This window comes from Clupea harengus, chromosome 12, assembly GCF_900700415.2.
Source record: "Clupea harengus chromosome 12, Ch_v2.0.2, whole genome shotgun sequence".
In the NCBI taxonomy this organism is placed as follows: Eukaryota; Metazoa; Chordata; class Actinopteri; order Clupeiformes; family Clupeidae; genus Clupea; species Clupea harengus.
The window spans coordinates 26,191,971-26,207,854 of NC_045163.1; the positions used below are offsets into that span (position 1 = coordinate 26,191,971).

The 15,884-nt window shown below is 42.6% G+C and overlaps 1 protein-coding gene across 1 annotated transcript; it reads left to right on the forward strand.

Moving 5' to 3' along the window:
• Positions 1-104: 104 nt before the first annotated feature.
• Positions 105-13,727, forward strand: lhx6a (LIM homeobox 6a). Its single transcript, XM_031578462.2, is given in 9 exon segments — positions 105-2,438; positions 3,251-3,322; positions 3,718-3,900; positions 4,956-5,077; positions 11,118-11,338; positions 11,918-11,970; positions 11,973-12,029; positions 12,802-12,897; positions 13,467-13,727. Coding segments are annotated over 9 exon segments (1,143 nt in total). The 5' UTR covers positions 105-2,360.
• The last annotated feature ends 2,157 nt before the right edge of the window (positions 13,728-15,884 follow it).

Below are 15,884 nucleotides of genomic sequence, written 5' to 3' on the forward strand. Positions count from 1 at the left end.
ATGCCGTTTCTGCCCAAAGACATTTACAGTGCAGAGAATGTCGCTTTCTTACCGGAGGTTTTGAAGTGTTCCGTCCCTTAGTGTGGTCTGCTAATGTGACGCTAATGGAAGCTCCACCCAATGCAGGTTCATGGAGTCTTCAAACATCTCGAGATTAGAATCCTCAAAAACGAGTCGATACCTGTGAGTGTAATTCTTCTGAGGGTTGGATGATCATCACCAGATAAAAAATGAATGAGTGAGAAACTGTTGCAATGACCACAGGATTAGAATAGAACTCTGGGACAAATCCATCAATCCACTCTCGGCTGCAAATGTTGTAGCTTTTAACATTAAATCAACCCGATTTAAATGAGTGTCTTTGCTATTACTCGATATACTCTAATTGTCAATAGTTAAGACAAACTTAGAAATGACCTATTATTATTATTATTATTATTATTTTAAATTGAGAATTAATTCTATTTCAAACTCATTTTCATACGTCTCATTTCTAGGCTATCAACCGCTCAGGACATTTGCCTAATAATGCATTTCTAATAGAATACATTTACTGCATTTACTGCAAACTACTCCATTGTTTAGAGAAATGTGACAAAATAACAGCCTTTATTTAGTCGTCCACTACTGCCCCACGACATGTGCTGTTTATGATCTGTCCTATACGTCGGTCTTTAAATATCATGTAGGCTACTTACGTATGAGCCATAAAATAACCTGAAATTAGGCTATAACTATAATTTAGTCTTTCATACCCAAATCACATTTTGGGAAACGTTGGTTTAAAAACACATCCATTGCTCATAAATTAACCAATGTAGGTCTAAACAGGGATTTCTCAACGCGAAATGTTCCCTTAAAGCACCAATTAAACGGACTTCATAATTGTCTGCTATTGACCATAGGTTCAAACATTCACATGTGGCCCTGTTTTGGTGTGTTAATCGAAAAACAAACAGTGACCTGATTGACTTTTATATTAATCACCGTTAGTAATATTTAACACACATGTTGTGCAATGTGAGCTTTTTCTGTCTTTTGTGTTCTATTCAAATCATTAAAGTCTACTTTGCAACACTACAAGAACCGTGCTGATGGAAAAGCTAAGCATTGGCGGCCAATATTTAGAGGTAACCTACCACAAGCTAATTGGGTGGATTATAATTACAAGCATGTTAATAAATGGCATTATAATTAGAAAATATAATCACATAATTAGTAGAGAAATAATTGAATGGGCTACCATGTACCGCTCTCGACATGTGTTCATATTTATTATTTAAACAAGAAACATTTCGGAAGGAATTGATTGGATTTAGGCCTAATGCGGCCTTAATTATCTAGACTTTAGTTATAGGAAAACATCTAGACATTGGCCACATCGTTAAAGCTTCCAGCTGATGCAAACAGGCACAATTGACAGTCTGCGTGGCAGATACTGACGTATATTTGAGTGGTTTATTAAAAACTATGCTATTCCTTTATTTGCAAACGTGATTTCTGTACTATTTTGTTGAAAAGTATATGGCAGACTTGCTGTCAATCCCTTTCAGTTTGTCGAACCACACCATTCCGCTTTGTGAGATTTATTTATATGCGAAGTCTTTCCGTAATTTCATAAATCCAAATATAGCATCGTTTTTCAGCCTTTCGTATTATCCCTCCCCTGTAGATAATTCCACTCCTTGGCATATAAAACATGTGAATTCAAGGACAGGCCCACGCTGGAAAGCTGTATTATATCTTCAGATACCGTGTGGCACACCTCCATATTGAAGTCCTTACTCTAGCTGTTGAAGCCGTAACCGTAAGCCAGTGCCTCGTGCAATAAGTTTGCCCTCCCCCTGATCGCGGGGCGCGCGACTGAACTTTCACTACAGTTGCGCAGAGGGAAGGTAGGCAACGTCCTGACCGACTCACGCTCCTATGAGCAGATTGGGAGCAGACCTGCCAGCCCCTCAATTTCATCTACTTCCTGTAGTCAGCAATTCCATCCCAAAAGAGGGAAAAAAGTGGAAGGAAGAATTTGACTAACAGTTCTAAATAAGGCGCCCCGAGGAACAGCATACATTTGGCCGTCTTCGCCTCTACTCATACCAGTCCAGCAGTGTTTATGGCGGAGTATCTCATTTTTAATATCGAGTAAATACCTAGAGGGTTACCGTACTTGACATAGAATACGAAAGCGAGATTCGTGTTCCAAAGTAACCTCGTATCTTAACACGAAGATGCTTCGTGCGGAGGATTACTCATGGTGGTTTTCGTGAGTAAATGAGTAGCGTCGCGTGTAAGGGAGTCGACTTGAACTTTTCATAAACTACAATACCTTAAGCGACTATCGTTTTTACTGGGCCTTTTTCATGTATTGGAAAAATGAGATTTTGGCCCCTCTATCAGAGGGAAATCAATTTCTATCCGAAGGAATTCCCACTAAACAGGTAATAATTCTTTGTAGACATTCATGGAAAATGTTGATAGAACATGCTTACCATTTTCAGCACAAACGCGTAGGCACTCATAGCTGGTAACCCATTCACTATCGTTGCTTTAAAAAAAAATAAAAAGTTACCTTGAATAATAGTAAAGGCTGCCATAATAGTATTTATCTGCTGTCATGTTGTTGTGAAATGCCCATTTTAAATGCTGTTTTATATTAACCAAACGCATTGTCTTGTTGATTCCAGAGCTGCTGGAAGCTTGTCATGTTTTTTTTATCTTAAAGTGATGTCATGAGAACCACAGTAGTTGTGTACAAAGATCATCTGCAATCCGTGTAAAACGTCGCTATTATGAATACTGTGATTTGTAGTCCACCCTCTTCACATGCCATGTCTGCAGAGAAAAATTAGATTTTAATTACTGCCATTAAAAATCAAATTTGCAATTCTTTGGGTGGCTCGTTGCCTTTTCTGATTGACAGTTGAAATTGACACTCCGGATCCCTCTTATCGTGAGCATTTCAAGCTATTTGTAATTGCAGGTAGTTTTTTTTCAGCAGCCTGGATGGCGAGGAAAATACGATTACTTTAAGAGGCACGGGTTAAGTGTGAGGAAAAATCTATCCAAATTGAAATCGCTTCATTAGAAGAGGGGCTTTTGTTACGAGGTTTTAAATGCACAGTTTAAATCCATTTTCATTGTTTTGGGCGGTTATATAGGCTAGTCCATGATGCTGGAGGAGTTTGGAAGACTAACGTTTCTTGAGATGGAGCTGTGTGTTGACGCTTTGCCGATGAATCCTGTCTTGTAGGTGATTTCTCCAGACTCGCAGACTACACCGAGATCAACACGCTGTGTGGATTCCAAACAGGGACACACAATGGTATGTATGCAGCCTGTAAAACTTTTGTTACTTTTTTAAATGTTAGATAGAATAATAGATTCGTTTATAGTCGTTGATAGGCCCGGAACTATTTTCATACCTAGTATTGCATGTTTTTGAGGGAAGGTTTCCAGTCTGCTAGCTGAAGAAACAAAATAAGGTCATTAGTGTATTGTCTAATGACATAGGAATGGTCATAATAACTGGCTATTTACAATCCACAAGGTGTCCTTCGATCACTGGTGTGTGTTAAGATAACATAGGGCCTTCATCCTTTACGCCCATCGTAAATATGCAATCATCAATTTAAATAATTCAAATTCAGGCACATTCACGGAAACATTTATGGTGCATCGAGAGGTCTATAAACAACTACACCAATATTTCAATTGCAGTCGCACTCAGACGGAGAATCGCACAGATCGAACATGGAAAAAGATGACCCACGTTCTTCCCCGAGTCCTCCGTCAACGCCGTCCGTCTGCTCGCCCATATCATCCGTCTCCTCCGTGCCGTCCACGGGGAAGAACGTGTGCGCAAGCTGCGGGCTGGAGATTCTAGACAGATATCTGCTCAAGGTAAGTGCGAGTTGGAATGGGCGCGCCACAAATCCACTCAATTTGCTCCTAATATCCACACATTCAGTCGTGTTACTGACGCAACATTTCAAAGCAGTATCCGTATCGGCAATAATAGAGAAACTACATTGTTGGACAACTTGCCTATACCATGCGCTCAGATGTCAGTATTTACACCAGTTCCTGACTCGCGTGCAGTCGCGTGCTGAAAAGTTAAACAAGCGGGTGTGTTTTGCAGGAAGTGTGTGCTACTTAACGGTGATGATTATGAGTTCGCTGTCTATTTGCTATTTGTTTATCTAAGAGGAAACTAACTCACACGAGACATGTGGGATTTATCTTATCACAACAATATGACACTTCGAGACTCCTCATCCGGCCAGAAGTCATTGTTTTACATTAATGACTGTTTTAAAGTTGGAAGGTCAGTCATTGTGCCCCGCGCAGTCTCTCTGAGAAGAATGCAGGGTAGCCTAAATGTCAAAATGTCAAATAGGAGAAGACCAACTACATTTGATTACAGTGAAGATTTGTCGTTGTAGGCTACTTCTCCCTGTGAAAAAAGACACCACAAAATTGATATATTTAGTTAAAAACGGATAAGCTTTTTAGATGTTTAGCGCATTGCAGTTCATATACCACTATTCTATAAATGTATCATAAGCGTAGGTTATATAAAATATGCTACAATGTCACTATTAAAATATAAATTCATCTGATACGAAATTATTATTTTTTGCTGTATGAACGGCATGTAGGCTCATCTAATTTGCCCTGTGATTGTGATTCTCGCAACATTTATTTTAGGCAAAATTTTGAGAGTAAATTAGTTAAGCATTTTGTAATGACAATTTTCGCTTTTATCATCTGCTGCATTGAGATTCGAATGCTAATACAGAGATTATAGGCTATATTCCGAGTGGTCAAACTGTTCGGAACTCTTGGTAGGTTTTACATGTTAAAGCTATAAGGTATTACGGCGTGTTTAAACTAAATACTGTTATACTATGAACTACTAGGCCTATGTCTGTTTGACACAATTTTGTTCTTTTCAGGTGAATAACTTAATTTGGCATGTAAGGTGTCTGGAATGTTCCGTCTGCAGGACGTCATTGCGTCAACACAGCAGCTGCTACATCAAAAATAAAGAAATCTTCTGTAAAATGGATTATTTCAGGTAGGGTAAGTTTTTCACTTTGTTTTCATCATTGGGGTCCATGTGTGTATGTGTGTGCGCGCGTTTTTTTTGTCACCCGGAATCACCCGGAATTTCATAATATTTAAACTTTACTCTCCTAAATTCCAAATACAAATTAGGCCTATTGCCTAAGTAAACACGTGGTCTTTATTTTGTGCCACAGTCACAGATATATAGAAATATGTGGTATCGAACATTTTGTGCAGAGAAATTTAGAATCGGTAATCAAATAGCAAATAATGAGATAGATCAAGCATTAGGCTATAAACGTTGTATGCACAATAAATTGTGAACACCAAAATATTTTCTAATGTCAAATTCAGTTCATTTTAAATTACTTTGTTTCACTTGTCAGACTTCAGTGATGTTTCTCAGATAACATTAACTGATATGACTGAGGTGACTTTCAGAGAAGGCTGAAAATGACCAAGCAATCCTCAAGCAGTGATATCTTTTTGCAGTGTATTTTTCTAGATATGCAAAATCTGGTGGTGATGGTTATGATAACAACATACAAATTGTCTAATTATTCCTTAGAATTTTACAAAAATATCAGTCATCATTAAAATGAAAATAAAAAAAATGAAAATACTTCAAAGAAACATAATAGCTAGCACCCATGTAAATTGACTTTAAAATTACTATTTTGTTGTAAACAAATAAGGAATGGTCTCCACTCGATTGAAACCCAATAAAACATAATCCCCTAGAAAAACATTTAGCCCGTGCCAGACCTACACATGGCATTATGTTTCTGCGTGGAGGGTGGCGAGAGCGACTGATATGAGAAGGCAAAGCTGTGAAATCTCCTTCAGGATGTGGGGACTACAGTGGCCCATGATTGCGGAGCACTCGTCACAGCCTCTGAATGGAATCGCTGGCGAATTGGCCTGCCTTCACTGTTCATTCCCCCCGTCGATGTGAAGTGACTGCTTCTCTAAAGTCAATACTCGGGGGGGTTTTAGGAGAAGGTTTGTCTTCCACGTTAGGCCAATAATCTGAAGTGATGCTTCACAAGATGTCTTATCAAAGGCCAGCTCTTCATAGGGACAGCGGAACTGTTTGGATGGTAACATCAGCTCTGTACCCATTGGTCCCAGACTTCCATTTATTAGACTGATCAAAGCAGCCATTGAGATTAAGTGTCAGCTAAAAGAGCAGACATGGCGTGAGTGTTAACATCAGCAAGTCAGCAAGTGTGACGCATTCTGATGGCCCAGCTGTTCAGATCAGATCAAATCGATATTTTCATTTACAGTGCCTGTCCTTAGATCATCCCCAGTGCACTCTGATACATAGTTACAGAAGTGTTTTTTAAATGATTTGTATACAATTCAATTTATATACAATCTATATATTCACTCATGTACTATGCTTCATATGATGAGTTAAGGGATAGTTTTATTATTTAAAAAAAAAATGATTTAATAATTTAAACACAACCTTTATTTAGTAGTTAGTAGTAGTACTTATAGATGTATATCACTTTACTTAAAATTACAGATTTCTTGGTTTTTATAATTATGGAATCAAGCTGTGCCTTTTGCAAACATACAGGTACAAAAGAAATGCAGGTGGAAATACACAAAAATGCATTTTCGCATCAAATTGTTTTAATGTCTGCCATTTTTAAAGGCCAAAAACAGCCCTTTAAGAAGAGATGTATTTTTCTCCTTTAAAAAAAACCCTTCCCACCAAAAAGAACTGCCCCTTGAGTCAAATTGCTGGTTCCATCATGTTTTGAAATACACTTCAAGAAATACCAAACTTTTAAGAAAACCTCCAAACCTGCCTTTATACAGTGTAGCTCTTGTATTCTTTTTTCTTTTTTTTTGAAGAGATGTCGAGTGTGGTGCCATCATGGGAACCTTACTAGAGGCAAAACTGTGATTGACTGTGTAATGCATTCATGTAGACAAGGGCAAAGGGGGGCTGTAATAGCTTCAAGGTTGAGAGCGAGCCAGGGCACTCTCCCTGCTGCTGCAGCCCGGCGAGGGGAACCCACACCTGAGCCCGGGCCAGAACAGACCAGACCAGAGAGAGGGAGAGAAGAAGGAGAGGGAGAGAAATTCAGAAGAGAGAGAAGGAGAGAGGGAGAGAAGGAGAGAAATTCAGAAGAGAGAGGGAGAGAGAAGGAGAGAGGGAGAGAAGGAGAGAAATTCAGGAGAGAGAAGAAGAGAGGGAGAGAAAGGGAGAGAGAGGGAGAGGGACGTGAATGGCCCTGCTCTCCTCTCTCCTCTCTGCTTTGTTCTGCTCTGTTCTCCTCACTCCTAAAACAGGATGCGGGTGAGAGCTCAGAGAATAGCCTGGTATGAGCCGCGTGAGTATGTGTGAGTGGGTGTGTGTGTGTGTGTGTGTGTGTGTGTGTGTGTGTGTATGCGGGCGCTATAGAGGGAGAGAGCACGAGTCAGACAGGATGATCCTGAGGCCTGGAGGACAGTGTTGCTCTCGAGGTCAGCAAAGAGAGGAGGAAAGAGAGGTGGAGAGAGAGAGAGAGAGAGAACTCGGTGTCTGACTATGGGCAGTGTCCAGCGGCTGAGGTTTCTAAGCCTCCGCAGTTAGGGGCTGATGGTTGTTCTGGGTTGTCAGCGCGGTTGCTGTCAGCCTGGTGGAGCTTACAAGCTGTGCCCTGAGTCTCATGGGGCTCGTGGATACTTCACCAGGCCTGATGGAGGGATGAGTCTCCGGGGGCTCGTGGATACTTCACCAGGCCTGATGGAGGGATGGAGGTCGTTTTTTTTTTTGTATCTTACCGGCTGCAAACCCCTGGTCTTTTTGTCGTGTTGACTCGCTTGTTTATCAACACAGCTCATTGTAACTCGACGGGGAAAGTCGGTTAACTGCGCCATATCCTCATCTCGAAGTCAGTATGGCTTTCAGCCTTCGCACTAGATTGTCTGATAATATTTGAAAATAATCATCAGTTGAATATTTTTCTTTTTGAGTAGAATGTGTAGAAGGTTTTCTTGAATAGAAACGCGAGAGTTTGCTCAGTTATACGTTTTGTGCATAGAACCGTAATGCAAATTGTAAAGCAAAGACATAAGGTTGTCTTTGCTTGTGCTGTTAAACATTAACCTGATTTGATATTAAGTAAATTGTAACATTGTCACTCAACGTTCTGCGAGGACATTTTGAGATAAGGTGTTGGTACATTGTTGATAGAGAGCACTTGTGTTGGTCTGATTTACCTGAAAGAATATAGTATATAAGCAAAAAGGTAGCTAACTTGTAGGTTTAAATCACTTATCACAATGCACAGGGTCATTTCTTCACATTGCTTCGAACTGCAAGCAATTTTTCACCACATTACTAACACCGAGATGTGTTGACAATGTGCACAAGATTGGACATTTTGACTTTTGCATACAAAAGTGTTGTGGAGCGACGATCACTTTTATCAGTGTTTTAAAATAATGTCAGCAAGACATCTTAATTTACACGATGTGGCACGTTGCATAAACACGCAAGAAAACATCCTAGATTGAGGAGGACATCTTGCCCTGGCCCTTGGTGTACTGGATGAAAGTCCAGACACGTCTTTGGGCAAAATGAGAACGATTTCTTATTTGTGTCAATCTCCCATCTCTTTTTCTCGACTGACGGCTGACCTAATGGGCCATAATTGCAGGAAATCAAAGCAAGTTTACTCTGTTTTGAGGAGCCGGGGGTGCGGGACAGCCCGAAGAAAGAGAGTCCATGCTGAAGCTAAAACCTTGTTAGGCCAGGGAGAGAAAAAAAAAGCTGCTGGTTATGGATCCTAGCGTCTGGAGGGCCACACAGGAAGTTGCAAAGCACTGCTAATCAGAGGTACCCTGGGATGCTGTCACGGTAACCGGAGTGGACTCACATGCTGCTCCGACTGGCAGAGTAAAGTAAGAGGAGAGAGGGGGGCAGGGGGGGGGGGGGGTGATGGAAATGATGAGCACTGTAACTCAGACTCTTTCATCAAGCCCACTGATGAGGTTCCTCTCTTTCTTTCCCCCTCTCACTCTGGCTCATCCTCCTCTCTCTCACCTCCTTTCCTACTTTCTTTCTCTTTCGCTCATCTGCAGAGGTTGCTCGTCACTGACTGACAGAGACTGACAGAGGTCTGCTAACGCTAGGAGTGCTTTAGGTTGTTGATGTTGTTGTTGTTGTTGTTGTTGTTGTTGTTGTTTGGTTGTGATAGTTAGTCTTTGAATTATAGAATGAATGTTTGTCTGTCGGTGTGTGTACACGGCTTCTTGCGACACATGGGAATTTACCTCTGAAACGTTTGTTGCCGATAGTGCAAATGTAAGTGGATATCAAATCCTAGCGGATCTGTGGCTCCAAAAAAAAGAAGGTGACTTAATCTGAGAATCTGAGTGGTGAGGTACCTGCCCAGCTGGTCTGTATACACAGCTAGCTTCTGTCGTTACAGTGCGCTACAGTCTCCACAAATACCCGGATCAGACAGCCTTTCTCAGAACAGATTTACACGGGATTACGGAATTCCCAGAGCATATCAAAATTAATCTGCAAATTAGGTACCTCTTGAAAATCATTCTTATGGACTGAAGGTGAATTACTCCAGGGCTGGAGAAACACCTCCCCCCCCCCCCCACACACACACACACCACTACCTCCTCCCCTCAGGAGTATTGGGGAGCTGTGGGACAGAAGTAAATCCAGAATAAACACCAGGTCTTCAAGCACGGGGGCACAATCAGACACGCACTGAAGTCCTGCCTTCAGAAGAAACAAAAATCCCCCTTTTCTTTCTAGTCCCCCCCTCTCTCCCCCCTCTCTCTCTCTCTCTCTCTCTCTCTCTCTCTCTCTCTCTCTCTCTCTCTTTCTCACTCTCTCTCGCTCTCTCTCTCTCTCTCTCTCTCTCTCGCGTTGGGTTTTTGTGGCAGACAGGCTGCGGCAAAAGATTACGGCGCTGTTCCACAACGTTTCTCTCTAAACAATCCCTCTGAAATGCATCATTACTCATATGCTCTATTCCCGCTTTGGACTGACATTTGTCAGCATGTGATTAGCAGAGTATACAGAGCCCTTCTCAATGGTTTGCAGGAGCTTAATGGAGATTTTGTACACTCCACACTGCACACACGAAAAAAAAAAAAAATGGTTTAGATATTTGACTGTGTATAATATTATGGGGGTTTTTTGTGCCGTAAGCAGTTTTATTGAGAGTCGAGACTACTGTGAAAAGCAGCCTTTGGGTGTAAATGGGGAGAAGTCTCTGCCACACAGGGAAACAAACATGTCGTTGGACAAGACAGAATCGTTACAAAGTGATAGAAAAGATATCGATGGTAAATAGAACAGCATGGCATGATTTATGATTCATGATATGATTTATGCACATCCCACCTGTAAAAACATTGGTGGTCTGAGGCAATTTTTAGCGTCTAAGTAAAGTGGCGAAGGGGGAGATTGCATGCCTTGTCTGGAGTTCGACATTATTCATTTACGGCTTGCTTTGCTTTAGAGAGAAGAGGTGAATGTTCCAAACGTCCTTCCATATATCTTCAGGAAAACAATGACTTCAAAAATAATGGGTTCTCAAATGTTGAATATGCTTTCTTGTTCATTTAGGGTGTGTGTCAAAAGACAGATTCATTTCAAGCCGAAAAGACTGAAATCATTTGTTTTAAATCCCCCCCAAAAAATTAAGCCGGTCTAATTGGAGTTGAGTGTGCCGGCTCCCTTGGTACTATCAAATTTCAGTCAGTATTTAACGAATATATTAATATAGTTGTAATTGCACTGTGTCCGTGAAAATTATTAAGTGCAATTTTGGAACACATCTTGTTTATCTGAATTGTATAAATACATTTTAAGGTATATTTGTTTCAATTATATTTTGTATCTATAAAGATCTAATACATATGCACACATAAATATGCACATGTTTGTATTCAATGTGTTGTAAATTAGTGAAGTCTCTTGTCTGCATGGTGCTGATATTCCTCCTCAGTTGAGCATTGATGCCCTGTGCCCTCTCTCTCTCTCTCTCTCTCTCTCTCTCTCTCTCTTTTTCTCACAGTAGGTTTGGTACGAAGTGTGCCCGGTGCGGTCGTCAGATCTATGCCAGCGACTGGGTGAGGCGTGCCAGGGGCAATGCCTACCACCTGGCCTGCTTCGCCTGCTTCTCCTGCAAGAGGCAGCTGTCCACCGGGGAGGAGTTTGGCCTGGTGGAGGAGAAGGTGCTCTGTCGAATCCACTACGACACCATGGTGGAGAACCTGAAGCGGGCCGCAGAGACCGGTGAGGGAGCGGCCCTGTCCGTCACGTCTGTTTAATGAAAACCCCCTGGAGATCGCTGCTTGTCAGCGCTGCTAACGTGGAACATACAGCGGGAGCATGCGACTGTTGAAGTCTCTCGCGCGCTGCTAACGTGTAGCATACAGCGGGAGCATGCGACTGTTGAAGTCTCTCGCGCGCTGCTAACGTGTAGCATACAGAGGGAGCATGCGACTGTTGAAGTCTCTCGCGCGCTGCTAACGTGTAGCATACAGAGGGAGCATGCGACTGTTGAAGTCTCTCGCGCGCTGCTAACGTGTAGCATACAGCGGGAGCATGCGACTGTTGAAGTCTCTCGCTCGCTGCTCTGGAGGAATAAGAACACAGCGAGTATTACGAAGAGAGAGAGAGAGAAGAGAGAGAGAGAGAGAGAGCTGAGCTCAGATGATCCCTCGCTGATTCACATCCCTAGTAGTAGTACTACTCGCTTGTTTCTGTTTTAGGGAATATGGAGAATCTACTACTACAGTAAAGGGCCTCTGGTAGAAACTGTGCTGCTTCTAGACTGGGCCTTAACGTTCCCGGTCGGCTTTTTTCTTCCAGGCAGCGGACTCACTCTGGAAGGCAGGGCGGTACCGTCTGAACAGGACAGCCAACAGCGAAGCCCGCCAAAAGAGCACGAACATCTTTCACAGCAGAGCAACTTCAGGGTGGAGTCACGGGCGGTGGTGCAACACATGACTGCCAGTGATTGTTGCGGTCTGCTCAATCTGCTATCAAAACTCTTCTCTGCATCATCCATAAGAATTCAGACTTAACACCACGGCTTGCCTTTTAGCCTTTCTTCACACTCCGAACATTCTTGTGTTCGCTGTGCAGTCAATGGGCATGTCACACAGTTGGGGTTTCCCCGTGTATGCTTAATTCCTCTGCAAACTGACATCATTGTTTGCAGTTACGGTGTGTAAAAGAAAATACTGAGCTGAATATTGTGGCTCCTCTGAGCATACACGGTTTTGTTATTTTAACATTAAATTGGTTTCTTATTTAAATTACATCTCTAACAAAAAAAAGAAACGATATGCATGTAATAACATTGTTGTTACTAACATTTACCAACAAATTCTCATGATCATTTATCAAGTCGTCTTACACAATTGAACCAATACAGACACAAACCGTTGACCTGTACATGCTCTCTTGATGCCAATCATGTATAATGGGATATGCTAAGTTTGACTGGCAGTGACTAAATCACGTTTGCATTGTTAAATAGGGCCATGTCCATACTTATTATGGACCTTAGGAAACGACACCCCTGCCACACACACACACACACACACACACACACACACACACACACACACACACACACACACACACACACACACACACACACACACACACACACACACACACACACACGCGCGCGCGTCCACACCATTGTTTTTAGTAACGTAGCCACAATGTTTTCTCTCCTCCGGTAGGTGATGCAGGCTCAGTTTGCACAGGACAACAACCCTGACGCCCAGACCCTTCAGAAGCTGGCAGACATGACGGGGCTCAGCCGACGCGTCATACAGGTTAGAGTTACCTCCCAGAGCAACCCCTGACACATGCTACACTAGCTGTACGGGCTGATATATACACACACACACACACACACACACACACACACACACACACACACACCACACACACAATTGTGGGCTTTTTATAGGCTATGTACTGAATTCCCTGTATTTATATAAATAATGAATAAATTCTCTTTTTTCGAATTTCTGTCATATGAGCAAAATGCTAAAAATGTTTTCTACTTTGAAATGTCTCCTAGAGGACATATCTACTATGCAAGTTACACGTCACTCTTATTCATTTACATTTAGTCATTTAGCAGACGCTTTTATCCAAAGCGACTTACATATGTGCGACTTACAATGTATACACATTTTACATTTTACACTGATGGCACACTGCACATCAGGAGCAATTAGGGGTTCAGTGTCTTGCTCAAGGACGCTTCGACAGGGAATCGAACTAGCAACCTTCTGATTACTAAACGACTTCTCTACCTCCTGTACCACTGTCGCCCCATTTCATCCCGAGGAAGTTTGAATTACATTCATTGGGTGCCATTGTTGCATCTTTATAGGTTTGGTTTCAAAACTGCAGAGCAAGACATAAAAAGCACACCCCCCAGCACGGTGGGCCCCCCCAGGGTCACCCGCAGGCTCGGATGCCCCCGTCCATGCCTGACGACCTGCACTACTCCCCCTTCGGAAGCCCAGAGAGAGCACGCATGGTGGCTCTGCACGGATACATAGAGAGTGAGTGGAAGTGGTTTTACACACCAAACCCCCCTGTTGATTGCATTTTGCGCTACCCTGCCTATTTTGGGGGGAGATCTTTTTGATGCACGGGTGGTGTGTGTGTGTGTGTGTGTGTGTGGGGGGGGGGGGGGGTTAGGGCTGAAGGTCCTTAAATAAAGGTTCGATCTTATGTTTCGCAATTCTCAGATATTTGCAGTATGCTACGTATCACCAGGACAGTAAATATAGTATATCATTAAAAAACGAGGAGCCTTCAACCCAGTGATTAGTGGCGAGAACTCTTCACAGACTTTCCATTCGCAGTCACTCGGATTTTAAATTGTAGGCTTATTCATGTGTCAGTGCATTTAAGATTAAACAGGCAAACAGCAACACATGAGCCGTCTAACAGCAGATCCCAGTGTATTATCCTATACGTTCAGCCTTCATATATCATTTGATCTACAAATATTAAAACCATATATCTAGCTGGTTTGACTAATTGCAAAAGAGAATCTAATTCCACCCTAACTTAATTTGGCTTTGAACCAAAATAAGATTAAATAATTGTATTTAAACCTTATAATGAAAATCCGTGTGTCCATCATTCTGGTATCCTAACTTAATTATGTCCCTGCCTCTTGGCCTGCACCCCCAACCCCCCCTCCCCTTCTCCAGGTCACCCGTTCTCAGTGCTGACGTCGCAGGGCATCCCCCATCAGGGCCTCCCCCATCAGGGCCTCTCCCATCAGGGCATGGGTCTACCCCAGCTCCCCCTCAGCCGCTAACCCCCCTCTGATGCGCCACGCCGCACCGCACCGCTCTACGGCACAGATGTCTATTGGCCCGACCCACGAGGAGCCAGCTACTCCTGGACCGACGAGGACACATCACCACCACCCACTTCCTCCTGCCCGTGTCACCTACAACCACCCACTGCTACGACTGCCTAGATCTATCGCGCTTTTGACCTCTGAACTATCCAAGGAGAGAGTCCGCCGCGTCCTCCCTCGTTTTGTTGCGGACTCAACTGTGACCAGGCAGACTCGGTTGAAAAAGAATGATGGGGAGACCAGCGCAACACGCTTCAGGCGATGAGGACCTCTTTCCCGAGGGGCCCCCAGGGACCAGACTTACTGAGCCTCGAGCCTCACTGATTCCCAAGCACACACTGTACCACATGAAGACTCTTCTCATTGCTGCCACATATCCTCGCTCTCTCCCTCCCTCTCTCTCTCTCTCCCTCTCTCTTTCTAACACACACCCATTTCATGTGGAGAACCTGTCTTTGGCCAAAGTCAAAACAAAGGAATGTAGTTGTGCATCTCATGACGCCAGACGTTGCTGTGAAAAACAACGAAAGCACACAAAAAGACAGAGAGAAGGGAATAACGTTAACTTAAGTTAAGGACAGAATTCAGGCTGTGAAGGTAAGGTATGTATGTCCTCTTTTTGGCCAATTGGAAAAGAGAATAAATGAAGACATTGGGAAGTGATGTGTTTGGATCTGAACTGTGTGTTGAGTTTAACATGGTTGGCTATAACCGCAGCACTTGACAGTATCAGCTCTCTCACTGCTGATAGTCCCCTGTATTATCAATATCAAACTATGCCACTGTGGGAAAACCTTCTGTTCAATTTTGATGTGAGAGAGAAAAATGTTTATTAGGAAGCTGTTTTTTTTTTCAAAAGCAGAAGAGAGGATCACCAAAACATAATAAAATCCCATTTTCTTCCTTATTTCGTAATTGCATGATACATACGTTTTTTTCCCAAACAAATCATGACAGACCTTAACGACCGCCCCACAAAGCACTCTCCTCCTGCACACGGCAGAGCTTAAGTGTGACTATGCTTGGCTTCTGGTATAGATCATTCTGAGCGTTTGTGGCTTTTCTCTCTGTTTGGCTGGAGAGAATTGAATGGAATTGTTACTGAGTTAAAAGACTAATAAGAGTATGATGAATATGAAAATCTTTCAAATCTTGTGGCATCAAGGATATCAGTAAAAGAAGAAGCAACGTATCATACAGAATAGTACTGCTAGCAGCATTGAAAGACATAGCAGCAGGGTTTAATAAAATAATATTGATCTTATTTACTACCACCCCCAGTTTGTAAGGACACAAGCTCAGTGACCACCATGTCTTGTCTTTTTTTGTAATATTATTATCTAACTAGTTTGTACCTGTGGGATTTGTAGATGTGAAGTTATGTCTGTGTGGACTGAAAACCTATCCTGGTCTTGCCCATCAGTAGAG